This window comes from Erythrolamprus reginae, chromosome 3 (genome assembly GCF_031021105.1).
Source record: "Erythrolamprus reginae isolate rEryReg1 chromosome 3, rEryReg1.hap1, whole genome shotgun sequence".
In the NCBI taxonomy this organism is placed as follows: domain Eukaryota; kingdom Metazoa; phylum Chordata; class Lepidosauria; order Squamata; family Dipsadidae; genus Erythrolamprus; species Erythrolamprus reginae.
The window spans coordinates 42,464,598-42,485,520 of NC_091952.1; the positions used below are offsets into that span (position 1 = coordinate 42,464,598).

The window sequence follows — 20,923 nt, forward strand, 5'->3', positions numbered from 1 at the left end:
GTAAGTTTGAGGTTTTTACTGAAAAATGTTCTGGAATAATTCTGCTTCCAATAGATTTTACCAGACTATTGAAAGTACGGGATAATGACTCCTTGCTTTTTCCCTGTTAAGTGCTTACTTAGGCTTTTGAACACACTGCAACGTGTTCTCTTTCATGCTAAAGAAAAACTAGAAAATTGCTTTTTAAGTGTACATTACTATTAATAGGCTTTGTAAATGCATTACAGAACATTCAAGCAAAAGGAAGAACATGAATTTAATTTTCCTTGGAAGCTGCCTGTAGTAATGTTAACTAGAATTGTTCTTTCTTTTAGCTAAAGACCATTGTATTATAAATATACAAACCCCAAGGGGCAATAGAAGTGATAGCAAGATTTTTTTTAAAAGCTTGATTTGTGAAAGCATTTTGCTGTACTAATGTTAATTTATGTTAATGAATAAATAGATTTATAACACTATAAAATCTAACAGAATTTTTTGCAAAAGCTTTAATTTATTCCACTTCATGGGGATTATACGACAAAGCATTTTATAATCCAGAAAATGTTATACAGTAATAAATTGGTTCATCCTTTAGGTGTCAGATGTAACATTGTTAAATGTAATGGAAAATAACAAAATAATTACCCTTAGAAATGTATTCTAATATGCTAGCCAGAACTCATCTATTCATAGATTCCTTTCCTGGCATTGTAGAAATCTAGTATTTACCTAAGATTTGTGCTTCACAGTGCAATGCAAGATCTGACCTTTACGACTGCAAATGTTTTAAATACTGTACGTTAATTTTATTACATACCTCTTTTGATACCAAGAAGTGGGAATTAAGTCAATCTTCTTGCATTATAGTTGCATTATATTCTCTCACCAAAAAGAGTGGTCTTGCACTCTAAGATTGCATATTCCAGATGCAACCAATTCTTGAAAGCTACACACACACACACACACACAATACATTTGCCTGCATCGAAGTGTGTGTTTATGTGAAATATTAATTAATTAATTTATTATTTTATTTTATTTGTTTATTTTATTTAGTACATAATGGAGGTATCTAAAGATATAATAATATTAATACTATATTATACATGAATAAAAAGATTATAAAAACATTTAGTTTTAATTATTTTCACAAAGAATATATGAATATATGTATGTATGAGCAATATGTATGAGCAATGTAAAAAAAGAACAGGACCTGGATAACTGCCCACTAATATTAAATAACAGCTGATTAAAATAAATATAACTAGCTAAATGTAAGATAAGAGATGTTAGGTATCCCAGTAACTGATTCCCATCAAAATATACCAGTTATTCTTTCTTTCTAGGGGTGTCTGCTTTTATGGCAAAATTATGGCTACCATCTTAACTTTTTTTGAACATTTCCTGCAGAACCACTGTCTCTTTCACACTCAATCCGTTCTACAGACAGGCTCACCCACACATATACAAATACTTCCTCTTCTCTTTCCAGCAAGAGGAGAGAAAAGGGAGAGGGAAGCTGGGTGTAAGAGGAAATGTCTATTTGACAGGAAGGGAAGGGAGATGAGGGGAGGAGACTGCTAACTGAACATGTTAGGAAAAAACTGGAAAGTAATCTTATGTTCTTAAGAAAAAGGTTTAAGTCAACAATTCCTTATCATAAAGTACCTCCCATTATTTACCAGTTGGCCACGGCTAGTTGCATTTCCTGTTGCTTTGCTTACTTGTGCTAAAAACTCTACCAGAAGTTTTTGAATGTTAATAGAGTAATTTATATTTCAGTTTAGGCAACCAAAACTGAAATGCAAGCAAAAAAAATATGCCTACCCACCCTTGGTGACTCCACCGCTTTCTCCAAATGTATGGGTCCAAAATTCTGTGGTCCTTTTGCATTTTTAAGAATTGAGGGAGTTAAGGGGCAATTGTTATATCAAGCTTTGCAGATGCTGAGGCATTCTTTTCAGTCATTAATGTCTCCACCCTGTTGTGGTTAGCTCTGGCCCAGTTCCTGCCCCAAGGACTGTGGATGTGGGGGAGACATCCACATGCTGCAGGCCTGTTTTGCGCCCCCCCCCCCATGGAATCAGCTGATGAAGGCTCCTCTGACCAAGAAGACATGAGTGACAGGGAGGAGGAGAGTGGGGCAGACAGCTCAGAAGGAGATCAATTATCTAGCTCCTCCTTGGATTCAGAACAAGAGTTAATGATACAGCCACGCATGAGGAGAGCGATGCATAGGCAACAACAACTGAGAGATTATTGTCAAAGAAAATGAGGCCACCTATGGTTGGGTGGGGCTGTGGTGATTAGTGAGGCTGCTATAAATAGCAGCCTGTGAGTTTGGCCATTGTGGAGGATTATCTGATCCTTGTGTTTCGTGACTGCTTTACTGACTTTGACCTTTTGTGTGCTGATTTTTCCCCACTTTGAAACTAAACCAGAGCAAAGTGTGTTTCACTTTGTGAAAGAAGAAGGACTGTGAATTGCCTCACAGCTGCAAGCTAAGTATCACAGGACTGATAAGGGACTTGTACAAATTACCAGTTTGTTTGGAGACGAGTGCTCTTTGCTATACAAAAAGAGGGCTTAGTTTAAGTGAATTTTCATTATAAAGAACATTGTTTTGAATTTTCAAACGTGTGTGTGTCTGAAATTTGTACCTGTGAATTTTCGGGAGGAGTCTACCAGAGAGCCCGACAGAACACCACCCACTTTCAGTGTGTGAACTTTGATGTGCCATTCAGAGCCTGGTGAACATCAAGTTGAGTCTTGCATCTCTGAGATTGGTTAAAACTGTTGTTGGTATAAAGAATAATGTGACTTGTGCACGTGGAAAGACATTACACTTAACATATGAGCACAGAGTAGTAATGCCATCTGGAGACAAATACACATTGTTGCAGGTTAGCAAGACATTGATTTCTCCCCCTTTGTTTATTTATCATTTACTTAGTTTTGGTTTACTGTGCTTTGTAACCTATTCAATTCTTTAGTAAACCCTGGTTTAATGCTAGGTTTATTAGTTAAGCAATTATTAGGATTTATTTTACTATATCAAATCCAACTGGTAAATATGAATGTTGAGAGAACTAATTGTTAAAATATCTGCTCTTCCATGTCTATAGCCACTCCTTCCTGCCCAACCCAGTTGTCCCACTTGCCAGGTGTCTGGTACATTTTTCTTCTGTTTACAGAAGCAAGATGAACCATAGCCAGAAATGCAGAACTTGCTCTCTCTTGTTCTTTCTTCGTCTTCTTCATACAATTTTTGCGTCGCTCGGTATTTGCTTCACTTTTCCTATGCGATATTCTTCCTCTTTCATTTTGAGTATTTGTAAGCTGTTACTTACTGTCAAAACTGATACCAGTCAGAACATAGAATAATTCAAGGAAGTACTGCAAGATCAGATGACATGGATAGACCTGGACCATAGAATTGCCACAAATTGGGCATGGCTGAATGGATAACATCATCATCATCAACAACAACAACAACCCACTTCTGTCTATATTCTCAATTGTAAATCTTACAGAATTCAATAGAGTTGATTCCCAGGTAAATATATTTCTCAGATTTCTGAAAATATCCTTGATTATCCTTCCTTATCTCACTTGTTCTTTTTTCTTTCCTACTGTATTGTTTAGGTTGTCTTCAACTTATGACTACAATTGAGCCCCAAATGTACATTGCTAAGTGAGAAATTTCTTGTGAGTTTTGCTCCATTTTATTACTTTTCTTGCCACATTTATTAAGTGAATCACTGGAATTGTTATGTTAGTAACACCATTGTTAAATGCATCTGGCTTTTCCATTGACTTTGCTTGTCAGAAGGTCACAAAAGGTCATCAAATGAGCATGGGACACTACAACTGTCATAAACAGGAACCAGTTGCCAAGCATCTAAGTGTAAATCACATAACAATGGGGAAGCTGAAACATGAATCACTTTTTTCAATGCCATTGTAACATTGAAGGTTTAGTAAATGAACTATTGTAAGTTGAGGATTACCTGTATTAATTCTCTTTCTGTTAAAATGTTATGTATTGTTCTCTTGAATAAACTTTTTGCTCACTAAAAACATCCGGATCCTATGTAATTAATACAGAAGATTGAATGCTGTATGAAGTAACAAGGCAAATCAAAGAATTTAATCTTACCAAGATGAAGTTATTAGAGAATTTGGGAGCCTAATAATTTCTGGAAATTCCAACTTAGAAATTGAAGACTTATATTTTCCCTTAGGCTTCTGATATGATTCCAAGGTAGTCTGCAATTTGGTATTTGGCAGGTCTCCTAGATTCACAGATCCTGCTTGAAATGCAGATAGCAAGAGTAGCCAGGAGGGATTTTACATAGTAACATCTTGTGCACCAATTGTTACCCTTCCTGGACTAGAATTGGACTAGAATTGTTACCCTTCCTGGACTAGATTTGTAGCCGCCCCGAGTCTTCGGAGAGGGGCGGCATACAAATCTAATAAATACAATACAATACAATACAAAGTCAGGGGTGGGTTGCTAGCCGGAATGCTAAATTGGTCTCGCCACCGTGGCTCCTGAGTGCTAGCGGGGCCAGAGCGATTTTGCTTCTGCACCTGTGTACATAGCAAAATTGCGCAGGGAGCTGCAGGTGCGGACATGTTTCAGCATGCGCGGAAGCAAAAAAACCTCACCGAAACACGGGCACACCTGCGTGCACGATTTTGCTACGCTGACACCACTAGCACTCGGGATCCGTGGTGGCAAATCCAATTTAGCTTTCTGGCTAGCAGTCCGCCCCTGTACAAAGTCCTGTTCATAGTCACCCATGCCCTAATCATTTCCCATATGCAATGCAAGCTACATGGAGCTCCCTTGAGGAACATGAGGAAATTATAGGGGTTGCAGAACAAAAAGTCCCAAGCAATGTAACTCACTGCTTGGAAACTACTGGTTATCAGTTGGCTTCTGATATGGTTCAAGGTGTTAATTGTCATGTTTAAGACCATAAATGACCAATCAGATCAAATAGGGCCAACCACCTCCAGATCCCATTTTTAATCACTTGATGGTGCCCTGGGGCATATGTTTTCAGTAGCTGTCCTAATTCTTTATAGCTCCCTCCTAGTAGAAATTCAGGCAGTGTCATGTCTCCTCGGTTTCAGGAAAACTTTGAAAACCTGTTCAGTCTTGCACAGAAGGAATGTAATCTGTGATTTGAAGGTGAGGTTGCAAATACATGTATTTTTTGATGTTTAGTTTTTAAACTTTCTTCCCACTTAAATGTACAGTATTTGGGGATTTCTAGGGTAGTGTTTATATGTTTGTATTGTGAACTGCCTAGAACCTGTGGGAATGGGTAGCATACAAGCAAATCAATCAATTAATAATTTTATTGAATAAATGATTAAAGACTTTGTTGCTGGCTATGCTGTTGTGGGAAAATTAAAACAAAAAACAAAAACCCTGAGACCACCAGAAATTGTCAAGAGTCTTATAATTAATGAGGATTCATTTTAAAAATTGTCCCTTTACTAACAGCATTGGAGATTCACCCCCCCAAGAGCACCACAATGAAGCTGAGTTGTGGGGAAGTAGGTAATCTATGGATGTGACTAACAACGAAAACACTTTTCCTGGACAAATTTTATAGCCCTTCAATCTCTTCACTCCCAGAGTAGGGAGCATGTTTAGGCACAAGAGATGGATATATATTAACTTTCTAGCACCCAGCTAAGAGAAAAGAGGGAAACAATTGTAGAATTGAGGTTAGAGAGGAAATTTGATATGTTGTAGCTTCTGAGATTAAAGAGAAAGAATTAGCTTGTCTTACCTTCAGTTATTTGGTTGCACTCCAATTTGGATATATAACAGTTTCAAAGGTATTAAAATGAGCCAGGGAGAAAAAATGTACAAAAATGCCAGAGTAGGTATGAAATTAAAAGCTTTTCAAAGAGGTTTTCACAGAATTCTTCATACAGATTTAACAGTTAGCTGCTCTCTAAAAAAATATTCTTCCAAACTACATACATTATTTCCTGGTTCTAATATAAACATACAGCCATGGAAGTTCAAATAAACACACCCCCATTTGTCAAATGGACTTTCATCTTTGTGTTTATGTGATTGTGAAAAGACTGAAGCCAGCTATAATTATCCACCAGTCTTTGGTATAATTTAATCAGATTGTGGATATTCGGAATGGTTGATGCTTAGGGAAATCGAAACATTAATTCTTGGATTATGTGTAACAATTATATACCTATTACAACTGAAACCTGTGTATATTATTACAGGTATTCATTTTTGTTATATCCTTATTTACTTAAAAATAATGCCCAAATATGAATGGTATTAAAAATAACTCTTCAATTTGATATTATCGGGACATAAGCTAAAATGTGTTGTCAGAAACAATAAAAATATACCGTAATTGTTCCTGTTGTATGCTTCTGCATCTGCTAGACTTGTAGCTCTCTAAGCAGAAAAGTCACCATAGTTTCATAGAAAGTTTCAAGATTGTCTTTTCTAATTATCTTTTTCTATTTGCAAGTAAGCAATGTAAATACAAGAGTTTGCGATCTCTTTTGTTTTTCCCATTCTCTGAAAATACTACAAAATTTGAAATATCTGTTTGAATGTTACCTATTTGCAATATTTTCAGGAAATGTATAATTGACTTGAAGCAGTACTTTTTTACCAAATTCCCACACACCATCAAAATTCATGTTTCAGTGCAGATACTGTTTTATGAGCCAAACCCCCTAATAAAGTACTGTATGTTTAATTCACATTTTGAAATGAAAAAGGCTGTATCCTGTAACAGATAAAAAATACTAATGAGATATACAGAAATTGCAAGCTGATTGCATTACATTCTAGTACAAATTATACACAAAACAGAATACACTGTGAACCTGTATACTGTATATTCTATCATTACACATGGCATTGTCCTTGGATAATATTGACATATCTTTTTGTGTGTTTCAGCATTCTGAAGATATGGCATCTCGCTATCGGTATCTACTCACAGAATGACTACAATCTAGTTGGTTTTTCATTGTCTTGAAGTTCTGAACAGCAAAACACCAGTGCAATGAGACTTTATCTGCTTTGAAAGCAATCTAATAATACCCAAATAAAGGATTTAGCTGCAGTTGTATCACCTAGCATGATGATTGTTTTTCTGTCAAAGATGTCTAAACCAGGAGTTCACACTGAACTGATGGAGTGAACAATGAAGTGTAAGAAGAAGTTGTGGATTGTTTTGGCCCTGTGCTTTGCACTTTCCATCTGGAAGATATATATTACTGTTTCACCTGTGTCCAAAAGTCCTATTGAGTGGCTACTGCAAGACTTATTAATGAAAGAAGAAAGGTGCTACCATAACAAATGCATTGGCCTAAGCAGTTGGAATTGGTTTTGTGACCACTTTGATCCCTCAGTAGACTCCCTGCTGACTCTTGAAAACTCTGATATCCAACCAGAGGTTCTTCGGTGGTGGCTGGTGAGTATTGCATGCAGTAATGGGCAGCCAAAATTTTTACTACCACACTGTGGGTGTTGCTTATTTTGTGGGTGTGGCTTGATGGTCATGTGAGTAGGTAGGAGTGGCTTGTCGGTCATGTGACCAGGTGGGAGTGGCTTGAACAACCATCATCATTCAAGTGAACTGTTATTGCCGCACATGCCTTTTCATCTCAGCTGTGGGCAGAGTGAGGGCTTCGCGAGGGGAAAAAGACCGCAGCCCATACTGCTTTGGTGCGGTGCAGCTCTCCTGGCTTTGGGAGGAACTGGGCAGGAAAGGCTGGGGGGGAACTGGGCAGGAAAGAGGGAAGCTCGTCCAAGGCCAGGAAGGAGAAAAGAGGAAAAAAGCGAGGAGCGCACAGCAGTAGCAGGGGAAAAAAAGGAAAGCCGATTTGAGACCGGTAATCCAGGAAGTTACTGCCGCCAATCAGCTGGAGCTGTGCATGCATCTTCATTTCCGCTGGTGGAACTGTGTTCCACCCCATCCTGCCTGCTGCCCACCCTGACTGCATGGTATTACTAAGCTAAACAAATATAACCATTCATAGCAGTAGTTCTCAATCTAGGGGTCGGAACCAGCAGAGGGCTGGCACTACCAGTGTGCTCCCATCAGTAGTCCCAGGCACCTCCAGTGGGGGGCGTGTGTGTGGGCATGAGATTCAGCTTCCTGAACATGCGCAAAAGCCAAATCTCACACAAGGATGCTCACGTGCATGTGATTTTTTTCTGATTTCTTTCTTTTCTGCGCATGCAGAGAAGCAAAAAAACAGCAAAAATCCCCCAAATCTCACATGGACGAGCATCCTCGTGCAAGATTTGGTTTCCTGTGGAGGTGCAGAAGCCAAATCTTGTGCAGAGGCGCACAAGCGCATGCTGATCACACACAGCTGCACACACATCCTCGATTTTACTACCCCTCTATAAAGTGGCCGGTGCTGGCACCAGTCCACCACTGGTCGGGGCCCCTTTAGTCTTCGGAGATACAAATCTAATAAATTATTATTATTATTATTTAGGGTCAAATGACCATTTCACAGGAGTCGCCTAAGACCATGGGAAAAGACAAATTTCCCATGGTGTTAAGAACTAAAGCTTCTATTCTGGTGCCTTGGAACATATTTTTACAATCTGACCAATCAGGAGTTGACAGTGGAGGTGTCCCTCTGACCTTCCTGCCAATCAGTTTAAAAATCTGTGTGGAGAATTGGTGCTAGACGTATGGTTGGGGGTTACCACAACATGAGGAACTATATTAAGGGGTTGTGGCATTATTGTAGAAAGGTTGAGAACCAGTGCATTGAGGCTACATAGCTGTATCTTCTTCCATGTTTATGAATGATAGTTTCTCATGGTGATAGTTTCTCATGGTCAGTCTCCTATAGATATAGGACCCACCTTTGAAATCAGTATTAACCAGTGTAGTTCAAAGGTATCCAAAGGGTCTGAATTCTACAAAATAAAACATTTTCTTGGGCAGGCGTTATTAGAAGTACGTCCACCTTGCTTCTAATGCTTTGTTTTATTCTATCAGAAATTACAAAGATCAAAAGACGACAACCAAATTCAGAAGATGGTAAAATATCTGTTTGACGTCCTTCAGTCACCCCCTGCTAGAACTCAGGATGTTGTTCATTGTGGAACCTGTGCTGTGGTAGGAAACTCAGGAAGGCTGAGGGGCTCTAATTATGGAAAGAAGATTGATTCTCACAATTTTGTGATGAGGTAAATAGGCAGAACAGAACATATACAGAAAGAATGGGAGAGAGAGAAAGAGAGAGATCTGCAGCCCTCAATCTAGGTTCAAAAGACACAGCAGATTGATGTAGACCTCTGCCAGGAGTGATGTTTTCCTATTTCTTTCTCTTTTTATTATTATTACATTAACTAGTCTGACTGCACTAAAATGGTAGGGAGTTGGGATATTTATGCCATGTTTGATTTGATTCAAAGATGGTGTTTTATATATGCAGGGTTATGAACTCAGCACTCATCTCTGATTTGTTAAAACAGTAGCACCAAAAGCAGTGTTTTTCATGATCACACATTCATGAGCCGGGGTGGCGCAGCAGGTAGAGTGCTGTACTGCAGGCCACTGAAGCTGACTTGTAGATCTGAAGGTCAGCAGTTCAAATCTCATCACCGGCTCAAGGTTGACTAAGCCTTCCATCCTTCTGAGGTGGGTAAAATGAGGACCTGGATTGTGGGGGCAATAGGCTGGCTCTGTTAAAAAGTGTTATTGCTAACATGTTGTAAGCCGCCCTGAGTCTAAGGAGAAGGGCGGCATAAAAATCAAATAAATAAATAAATAAATTCAGGAAACAGATGACATGACTTTGTGAAGCATCTTGAATCTGAATTAGACCTCAAGTATTGTACAACCTCAAGTACAGTAGTACCTATAGATACGAGTTTAATTTGTTCCAGAAGGGAGCTTGTATGTCGAACAACTCGTATCTGGAACAAATGGCTTTAGACTTTGTTTTTCCCCTCCGAGATAACCAAAAGCAAGGATTCTTGCGCCACCTAGTGGACGTTCAGCTCGTATCCCGAATTTGAGCTCGGGTCTGGAACAGAAATTTCTCTCCCCTCGTGGCTCGTATCTTGGAATACTCGCATGTGGAGCAGCTCGTATCTAGAGGTACTACTGTATTCTAATCTACAGATTAGAAATAAAGACTACAGCAATAATAATCTTGCTCCCGTCTTTGGCTTCTTTATTAAATTTGTCAATTTTAATGTTAATGTTTATTATTCTAATATTTTAATGTTTTAGTTCAGTGAGGCAAATCTTTTTGGGTTCCCGTGCCAAAAGGGTGACCCCTGCCCATGCACACAATCCTTCCCATCCCCACACATGTGCACAGACCTCACTGAAGCCTGGGACAGTGAAAAAATGGCCAAACAGGCAAACCAGAAGTTTGGTTCTGGTTTGCCCATTGTGCTGTTTTTCCCACTGCTTCAGAGAAGCTTCCTGAAGTTCGAATATAAACTGAATAAACAAATTCTCACAGCCAACCCACACTCAGTAAAAGACCTTGGAATACTAATATCAAATGACCTAAGTGCTAAACCCCACTGCAACAATATCGCCAAAAGGGCTTCTAGAGTTGTTAACCTGATCATATGTAGCTTCTGCTCCGGCAATCTCACATTACTCACAAGAGCCTACAAAACTTTTGCCAGACCCATCCTTGAATACAGCTCATCTGTCTGGAACCCATACCACATCTTGGACATCAACACCCTTGAAAACGTCCAAAGATATTTCACCAGAAGAGCCCTTCACTCCTCCACTCGAAACAGAATACCCTACGAAAATAGACTAACAATCCTGGGTCTAGAAAGCTTAGAACTACGGCGCCTAAAACACGATTTAAGTATTGCCCACAAGATCATATGCTGCAACGTCCTACTGGTCAATGACTATTTCAGCTTCAACTGCAACAACACAAGAGCACGCAACAGATTCAAACTTAATATTAACCGCTCCAAACTTGACTGTAAAAAATATGACTTTAACAATCGAGTTGTCGAAGCGTGGAACTCATTACCGGACTCAATAGTGTCAACCCCTAACCCCCAACATTTCTCCCTTAGACTATCCATGATTGACCTCTCCAGGTTCCTAAGAGGTCAGTAAGGGGCGTACATAAGTGCACTAGTGTCCCTTTCATCCCCTGTCCAATTGTCTTTCCTTTATCTCATATATCAAGTTCCAGAGTGTGAAAAACAGCACAATAAGCAAACCAGAAGTTCATTTTTCTGAACTTCCAGTTTGCCCATTGGGCAGTTTTTTGCACTCTGGGGCTTCAGGGAAGCTTCCTGAAGCCCCAGAGTGTGAAATGGCCATACCCAAGGCCAAAAATAAGCCGGCTAGCATGTGCATATGCCCTGAAGATGACATCAGGCAATGTCTTGCGTGCTCTCCGATATGGCTCCACATGCCACCTGTGGCAAACATGCCATAGGTTCGCCATCACTGTTTTAGCTAGTTGCTTTTTTCTTGTTTGTAAGCCTCTTAGAGTCACTTCTAGGAGAGATGGCGGCATATAAATTTAATAATAAAAAGTAAAAATCTGTGGATATAGAAAAGATGTGATTTCCTCAATTGCTAGCATATGGCCATAATCAAATTGACAATGAAACAATGACCATTACCATATTAAAAACATTTTTATCTTGATAAATTATCCTAAATTTGCAATCAGGAATCTAATACGTTGCTGCTATGAATTGAATTGAATTAATTGTATTTGTATGTCTCCCTTCTCCGAAGACTCGGGGCGGCTCACAACAAGACAGTAATACAATACAAATCTAACGTTAAAATTAAACTAAATTAAAATGCATGTATAAAAAACCCATTAACTACACAGTCATACACACTCGGTCCAGCTGATCAATATAGAGGTCAGAGAAAAGTGTGGGGGGGATAATCCCTCCACGCCTGGCGGCAGAGAGGGGTCTTTAGTATTTTGTGGAAGGCGAGGAGGGTAGGGGCAGTTCGAATCTCCAGGGGGAGTTGATTCCAGAGGGCCAGGGCCACCACAGAGAAGGCTATTCCCCTGGGTCCCGCCAGATAGCATTGTTTAGTCTATGGGACCCGGAGAAGGCCAACTCTGTGGGACCTAATCGGCCGCTGGGATTCGTGTGGCAGCAGGCGGTCTCGTAGGTATTCTGGTCCAATAGGTCATTACCAACACTTTGAATTGTGACCAGAAACTGATTGGCAGCCAGTGCAAGCCGCGGAGTGTTGACGACACATGGGCATATCTGGGGAGGCCCATGATAGCTCTCACAGCCGCATTCTGTACGATCTGAAGTTTCCGAACACTCTTCAAAGGTAGCCCCATGTCGAGAGCGTTGCACTATGAATCAGATATTATAACTAGTTATTGTAAGACTCTATTGCATGGGTATCAAACTCATGGCATCACATTGCTACTCAATGATGTATCACAATGTTTTTATCCTTTGCAGAGCTGGGGTGACCGTGGCCTGTATGTGATGCATCCAGCCCACAGTCCACCAGTTAGACCCCTGTTCTATTGAAAGAAAAAGTGTCTTTATAGAGATCTCAATCTACATCCAGATGGGGTTTAGAAAATCCCCATTTCTAAGGGTTGCAGTATACATCTTGTTATGTAGATAGATACTTTGCCTAGCATGTCACGTTCTAAAAGTATACACATTTGGACCTAAAGTATGTCCCATGAGCTAATTTAAGCCATGAAATGAACGCCTTAATATAGTTTAACATCCAGGGTTTAAAGTTCAAAAGTTGCCCCTTAAAATCCACCCCAAATCCTAAACTCTCTTCTGTTGAGACTACAAAAGGCATACTGCATAGACCATATTGTACAATTCTAACACAATATATATGTTATCCTATTTAATTTTCTCTTAAAAAGTGATAACCATATGAGGAAATAGAATATCCACATTGAATATCAAGTAGGCCAGGGGTGTCAAACTGGTGGCTCGTGGGCAGTGATGGGCTACCAAAATTTTTACCACCACCCTGTGGGTGTGGCTTATGCATTTTGTTTCAACATCTTTCAGTGCAAATTGGGTGCTCTGGGGTGGAGCTCCACATTTTGCTACCGGTACTGCGTACCTGACCATACCTGTAGGAGCCCATCACTGTCCATGGGCCCAATGCATCATCATGAGTCATGTGCAGGGCATACCCACACCAACTCCATGAAGGAGAAAAACGTTGTGATACATCATGTGATTGCAACATGACGCTGTGAGTTTGACACTCGTGATGTGGGTGATATCCGCTAGCTTTACCAGGATCTGATCTTTATTTGTAGTTACTAAGTACAAAACTTGACATAGATCCAGGTTTTATATTTAATAAGTTTAAGTAAAGTTTTTTACATGGTATGTACAAGTTATGCATGATATGTTTGTGTTTATGTTTTTTTTTTTAATAAGGATTTTTTTAGTGACTTTTAATTATTAGATTTGTAATACTGTATATTGTTTCCATTATTGCTGTGAGCTGCCCTGAGTCTGCGGAGAGGGCTGCATACAAATCTAATAAATAATAATAATAATAATAATAATAATAATAATAATAATAATAATAATAATGTGTGTGACCTAGAAATCTTGAATAAGAAGATTCTGGTGGGTTTTTTTTTAATATTCTCCAAGAATGAACACTGCACGAGTTACAGGTTTTGAGGAAGATGTTGGGACACGAACCACACACCATTTCATGTACCCAGAGAGCGCGATGAATCTCCGTCCTAATGTACATCTTGTATTAGTTCCTTTCAAACCTCTGGATTTCAAATGGTTGGCCAGTGCTCTTTCAACAGGAGATATCCAGCAGTAAGTATCGTCCTTAAGTAATGGCAGTATAAAAGGCTGGGTAATAACATAGTAATATTATTTATTTATTTATTTATTTATTTATTCAATTTTTATGCCGCCCTTTTTCTTAGATGCAGGGCATATTAGCATGTTAGCAATAGCACTTTTTAACAGAGCCAGCCTATTGTCCCCACAATCCAGGTCCTCATTTTACCCACCCTGGAACGATAGAAGGCTGAGTCAACCTTGAGCCGGTAATGAGATTTGAATCGCTGACCTACAGATCTACTGTCAGCTTCAGCGGCCTGCAGTACAGCACTCTACCTGCTGTGCCACCCCGGCTCTGATGCTATTAAGCATTCCTTGTGCTTTCAGGATATCAAGCATGTTTCCATTCTTAGCTGGCAAACGCATTTCTCACTACATCAGATATTTGTCATTATCACTTGTTAAAGAAATTTCCCATAAAACCGGTTTCCCATCAATGGATTTCAATCTACCAACCAGAGCAAGTATCAAACTCTATTTCATTGAGGGCCACATCAGGTTGTGTTTGACCTTAGGGGACTAGGATGGATGTGGCCAAGGTGTGGATGGCAAACATGATGCTCTGTTTTCAGCTATGATGGCGTCCTGCAACCCTCTGCCTCCAAAAACAGAAGAACTCGGGAGGACTGCGCATACAGCCCTCCCAAGCTTCGTTTTCGCTGGCAGACACTGCAGGCCAGTTCTTTATTGTCTTCCAAGCAGCCCCATGGGCCGGATATGGCCCCCGGGCCTTGAGTTTCAACCCCTAAACCAGAGGAACCAAAATTAAATTATGGCTAAAATCAGAGGTTTCATGATTTGGGGCTACCATACACTAATGTGGTTCTCTTTCTACAATGTCTACAATGTTGATTGAAAGAAAATGAAATAATGTTGAATGGTAAAAATTCTTCCATTCCCTTCACAGAACATATAAAAGAGTTAAACGATTTATTAAGGCCGACAAAAGCAAGGTAAGGTGTAAATTAGAAAGCAATAATGCATCTATTAACTGTTATATATATTTTTTGTAGATTAAAAATAATCAGCATTGGAGTCCCAGTATTGGAGTACCAACTACATAAATAAATATATTGTTTTATACTTATTTTATATATTAAATGTATATTTTAAGCTGGTAATATTCCTTGCTAAATAATAAAATACGGGAGGCCACCATACACTTTCTTAACAGTCAAAGCAAACTTCTATTAGAGAGGATCCAACTAGGAATCTCTTAGGAATATGAACTATTCTTGTCCCAGGCTACAGGTGTGGTATTTTGTGTACTTTGGACCTGAAGCCATTAAATAACTGCACATACTGTCAAGGACTGATGTGCCTATTTGAGAAGGGATAATTCATTCTACTTTAAGTCCCAGGGAACATTAAGGACTTTTCTTGTTCTGAAGTGATTCTTATAATAGATGGACCAATTTGAGGAAGGATTTATGATCAATCTGGGTGAATCTTGTTTTACAAATTTTTTCCTCTTAGATTCTAATAATTCACCCTGGTTTCCTGAAATATATCCAAGACAAATGGACAAAGCATCATGGAAAATATCCTTCCACTGGGTTGATTACACTGTTTTTTGCCATCCATACTTGCACACAGGTAAGTGCCCCCAAAAACCCCATCCCTCTTATCTTTGTAAACCAGAGGTTCTCAATCCACAGGCTGTGGCCTGCACTGGCTGCCGATCAGTTTCCGGTCACAATTCAAAGTGTTGGTAATGAACTTTAAAGCCCTACATGGCATTGGACCAGAATACCTCCGGAACCGCCTTCTACCGCAAGAATCCCAGCGGCCAATAAGGTCCCACAGAGTTGGCCTTCTCCGGGTCCCATCGACCAAACAATGTCGTTTGGTGGCCCCGGCCCTCTGGAATCAACTCCCCCCGGATATTAGAACGGCCCCCACCCTCCTTGTCTTTCGCAAGTTACTCAAGACCCACCTATATCGCAAGGCATGGGGGAACTAAGACATCTCCCCCAGGCTTTTTATATTTCATGTTTGGTGTGTATGTGCTGTATGGTTTTTAATTATTGGGGTTTTTATATATTTTTTATTATTAGATTTGTCCCATTGTTATACTGTTTTTATTACTGTTGTGAGCCGCCCTGAGTCTTCGGAGAGGGGCGGCATACAAATCTAATAAATAATAATAATGATAATAATGATAATAATGATAATAATGATAATGATGATAATGATAATAATGATAATGATAATAATGATAATAATGATAATAATGATAATAATGATAATGATGATAATAATAATAATAATAATAATAATAATAATAATAATAATAATAATAATATTGGGCTGCAGTCCATTACGAATCAAGCCGTACTTTGAATGGACTCTGAGCTGAACATCTTTTGAGTATCTATTGCTTCACTAACCACTTTTAGCTCTGTCCCCAAAACAATTTCTGTGAGCTGTCCCGACTGTCTTCAGATACATACAAATCTAATAAATTGAATTGAATTGAATTGATTAATAAAATTCTTATTGGGAAGCTACTAAATGGCAGTGTTGTGGCCTGCCAGCAGCCTATGCAGCTGATAGCCGATCCCATTCGAGAAACCGACTTGGTGATGCACTAGCGGTTTGTTCAGCTGACACTCGTGAGGAGGCTGGCGAGAACTCAGTGCCAGAGGCAGAGGTTCAGCCAGGGCCTTCAGAACCTCAAGCACCTCATAGCAGTGATGAGGAAGAGGCTTCTCCTTTGCTTAACAATTATGCAGAGCTTCCAAAAGGCAGGAGTGATTACTCCAGAGGAGGTCTCCTCAGGAGTAAAACTTGGGGCTAATTGGCCACTCCCCTGGTCTACTTAAAGAAAGCCAGGGCAGTAGAATCTCTGCAGGAGACAACATTTGAAATTTGTATTGTTCGTGGTGTCTGGAAAATCTCTGTTCTACTTAATTACTTACTTACTTATTTATTTATTTATTAGATTTGTATGCGGCCCCTCTCCGTAGACTTGGGGCGCCTAACAACAATAATAAAAACAGCATATAACAAATCTAATATTTAAAATAACTAAAAAAACCTTATTAAAAACCAAACAAGAACACACACACAAACATACCATGTATAAAGGATATCTCAGTTCCCCCATGCCTGACGACAGAGGTGGGTTTTAAGGAGCTTATGAAAGGCACGGAGGGTGGGGGCAATTCTGATCTCTGCGGGGAGCTGGTTCCAGAGGGCCAGGGCTGCCACAGAGAAGGCTTTTCCCCTGGGTGCCGCCAATCGACATTGTTTTGTCGACGGGACCCGGAGAAGGCCAACTTTGTGGGACCTAACTGGTCGCTGGGGTTCGTGTGGCAGAAGGCGGTCCCGGAGATATTTTGGTCCGATGCCATGAAGGGCTTTATAGGTCATAACCAACACTTTGAATTGTGACCGGAAACTGATCGGCAACCAATGCAGACTGCGGAGTGTTGGTGTAACATGGGCATATTTAGGTAAGCCCATGATTGCTCTCGCAACCACATTCTGCACGATCTGAAGTTTCCGAACACTTTTCAAAGGTAGCCCCATGTAAAGAGCGTTACAGTAGTCGAGCCTTGAGGTGATGAGGGCATGAGCAGTGGCTCCCAGTCCAAATAGGGCCGCAACTGGTGCACCAGGCGAACCTGGGCAAACGCCCCTCTCGCCACAGCTGAAAGATGTTTCTCTAATGTGAGCTGTGGATCGAGGAGGAGGACACCCAAGTTGCGGACTCTCTCTGAGGGGGTCAATGATTCCCCCCCCCCCAGGGTGATGGATGGACAGATGGAATTGTCCCTGGGAGGCAAAACCCACAGCCACTCCGTCTTATCAGGGTTGTTTATTGGAGACAACTCCTGGACATTTTGCCAAACTTTACAAGAAAATACTGCTTTTAGGTTTGTGTGTATGTAATCTTTACTAAGACAGTTATTAATAGTCGGTTATTGATTAAAATAACAAACCGTGTGTTTGCTAAGAATAGACAGACTGTATGTAGCCAATATTGATACTTTATAGGACACTTTGTACCTTAATAACCAAAATGAAAAACTATGAGAAAAAACAAATTCAACCTACAATTCAGCAGGAGTTATATTTTAACTACTTGCTGTTTCACTTTCCAAAATCCATGTCTAACTTTTTTTAAAAAGAAAGTATTGACATTTGCAACTCCAGAATTTATGTAATGCAATTGACTATAGTGTGGCAGGCAATCTAATACAGTATTTTTGATGTTTAGCATTTCAATGCCCATCTCTTCCTTTCCACCATGGCAACGACAGGGACCTGGGAGAAGTGTAATTCAAAACATATAACAGAGAACATATCTGGTCTCTTCAGTAGACGTGTAACAATTAAATTTTTTGCAGACATTAATTGTTTTCTCACTTCTATATGTGATAGGTTTCTGCCTTTGGCTTTGGTGCAGACAGAAATGGGAATTGGCATCACTACTGGGAACACAACCGTTTTGCAGGAGCCTTTCGCAAGTCTGGAGTACACAATGGCACTTTTGAACTACAACTTATGGAAAGGCTGACAACTGAGGGCAAATTAGCATTTTATAAATAGTTTATTTTACACTACGTGTCTACGTTTGCGAAATTAGATTGAAATAGGGCTAATATCTACCCAAAATGTCTTACAATCTTACAGTTCTTCACATTAAGCAAAACTAGAATAAAACACAAGAAGAGGAGAGGAAAGACTTATCAGGAAAGACTTAATGAACTCCATCTGTATAGTCTGGAGGACAGAAGGGAAAGCGGGGACATGATTGAAACATTTCAATGTGTTAAAGGGTTAAATAAGTTTTAGGAGGGAAGTGTTTTTAATAAGAAAGTGAAGACAAGAACAAGGGGGCACAATCAGGTTAGTTGGGGGAAAGATCAGAAGCAACGTGAGAAAATATTATTTGACTGAAAGAGCAGTAGATACTTGAAACAAACTTCCAGAAGACGTGGTTAGTAAATCCACAGTAACAAAATTTAAACATGCCTGGGATAAACGTATATCCATCCTAAGATAAAATACAGGAAATAGTATAAGGGCAGACTAGATGGACCATGAGGTCTTTTTCTGCCGTCAATCTTCTATGTTTCTATGTTTCTATGAGATATTTCTATTTGTTCCAAATATTAAAAACATGAGTAACATGGTCCTGCTTTTCTGAACATACGGCATGTATTTTAAAACAACAGGGACTATAAACACTATTTATTACTATCTTCAGATTTTGCTTCCTTCTCTGAGTATGAAACCATAGACAGAACAATCCAGATTTACTAGACGTGTTTTTGACAGCAAAATAAATTGTAGCACCAAAAGAAATATATTTCTGATTATTTCATATAGATGCTTGAATGTGAAATATGTCGTTGAGTTTGATAATGAGGCTTTGTGAAATATCTTCGAATTCAAATATCTCTGAATTTGGTGTTTCTCATTCCCTCCGAGTCTGCGGAGAGGGGCGGCATACAAATCTAATAAATAATAATAATTTATAAATCAAGTTGTCAATAAATAATCCAGATTTTTAATATTGTTTGAATATTATTTGAAAATGATTATTTTAATATTATTTGAATGATTGCCGGAAATATATTTATAAAATGTATATACAGCTTGCTGTTTGGGGTGATTCTAGATACATAATATCTTTAATATTAGATTTGTTCCACTGTAACATTGTTTTTATTATTGTTGTGAGCTGCCCTGAGTCTTTGGAGAGGAGCAGCATACAAATCTAATAAATTATTAAATTATTATTATTATATATTACAACAGCCATTATTTAGGATTGTGTAATACACTAACTGGCAACTCTACAATAGCTTCATCAATTCTAGACCCAATATCAAATCAGGTTGAGTTTAGTATTACCAATAATGGGAAAATTCACATTATTTGATTTTTTTTAATTTAAAACTTTATTTAAACAATGGTAAGCCAAATAGCCAATGATTTGGTTCATAACACAGTTTTCTATGATAGTAGATGAATTTTTGTAGGCATGACCATTCCCGTGATTAGACATATTGTATGATAAACTTTGTCTCTTGTGAAATAAAATTGAAATGCAAGATAAATCTATTGCACTGGGCAAAAAACACACTATTATCTAAACACTTTCATGCTGCTCCAATTAGAGAATGAGTAAGTACCGGTAAATAAAAAGTCAGATTTACACCAAACCCTACTTAATTGACCCCTGCTTTTCTCTCCAACTGCTCTGATGGGTTTTAAGCAGAGAACCACAAAATATTTAACTAATTCCCAAAGCCTGGAAAATTCTGACCAGCCATTCCTACTCTGTTTGTATTATTCTTTAACCCGGGGCTGTCAAACTCACAGTCTGCAGGCCGGATTCCTTATGTGTTCGCTATGCCTGGTTTAGCAAAGGGGGGGGAGAGTCCCAATATATCACATGATGCTGCCATGACATTCCACGCCCCTGATGTAACCCATTATCACTCTCATCACTTCACAAAACATCATTGCGGTTCCTAACCACTCAGTATAGCACTTTAGCCATTGCTGCTCATAACACATAAATGATGTGATCAGTAAAACAACAAAAACTCAGTTTCATGTCTATAGACATTTAAGTTAATGTCATGAAGAATAAAGTGCCATAGTGATACAGTTGACCTGTACCCCCAAGATGAAGTGGAAGCCAGTGACCAAACTATTTGTAGATTAGGTTCCAAAATACAGTGATACCTCATCTTACAAACGCCTCATCATACAAACTTTTCGAGATACAAACCCGGGGTTTAAGATTTTTTGGCCTCTTCTTACAAACTATTTTCACCTTACAAACCCACCGCCACCACTGGGATGACCCGCCTCCGGACTTCCGTTGCCAGAGAAGCGCCCGTTTTTGTGCTGCTGGGATTCCCGAGGCTCCCCTCCATGGGAAACCCCACCTCCGGACTTCCGTTGCCAGCGAAGCGCTTGTTTTTGCAATGCTGGGATTCCCCTGCAGCATCGCAAAAACACAGAAGTCTGGAGGTGGGGTTTCCCATGGAGGGGAACCTCAGGTTGGCTGGCAAAAGGGGTGAATTT

General features: G+C 39.4%; 1 protein-coding gene and 1 long non-coding RNA gene across 4 annotated transcripts in view; one reads left to right on the plus strand and one right to left on the minus strand.

Annotated features, from left to right (window-relative positions):
• The window catches only part of LOC139163802 (uncharacterized), a 53,675-nt gene extending 47,684 nt beyond the window's left edge, over positions 1-5,991 (minus strand). The window contains exon 1 of the long non-coding RNA XR_011558525.1: positions 5,799-5,991. This is a non-coding gene — a long non-coding RNA (uncharacterized lncRNA). The remainder of the gene's footprint in view (positions 1-5,798) is intronic.
• LOC139163801 (CMP-N-acetylneuraminate-beta-galactosamide-alpha-2,3-sialyltransferase 2-like) lies at positions 3,172-19,395 on the plus strand. 3 transcript variants are annotated; one of them, XM_070744967.1, is made up of 8 exons: positions 3,176-3,541; positions 3,631-3,693; positions 6,959-7,475; positions 9,027-9,217; positions 13,661-13,840; positions 14,778-14,823; positions 15,347-15,466; positions 18,260-19,395. In XM_070744967.1, exons 3-8 carry the CDS (start codon positions 7,206-7,208, stop codon positions 18,425-18,427), a joined length of 975 nt encoding a protein of 324 aa, XP_070601068.1. In that variant the 5' UTR covers positions 3,176-3,541; positions 3,631-3,693; positions 6,959-7,205; the 3' UTR covers positions 18,428-19,395. The 3 variants fall into 3 exon arrangements, with proteins under 3 accessions (XP_070601071.1, XP_070601068.1, XP_070601069.1); XM_070744970.1 differs by lacking the exon at positions 13,661-13,840 and having other exon boundaries at positions 3,172-3,541; XM_070744968.1 differs by lacking the exons at positions 3,176-3,541; positions 3,631-3,693 and adding an exon at positions 4,958-5,188.
• The last annotated feature ends 1,528 nt before the right edge of the window (positions 19,396-20,923 follow it).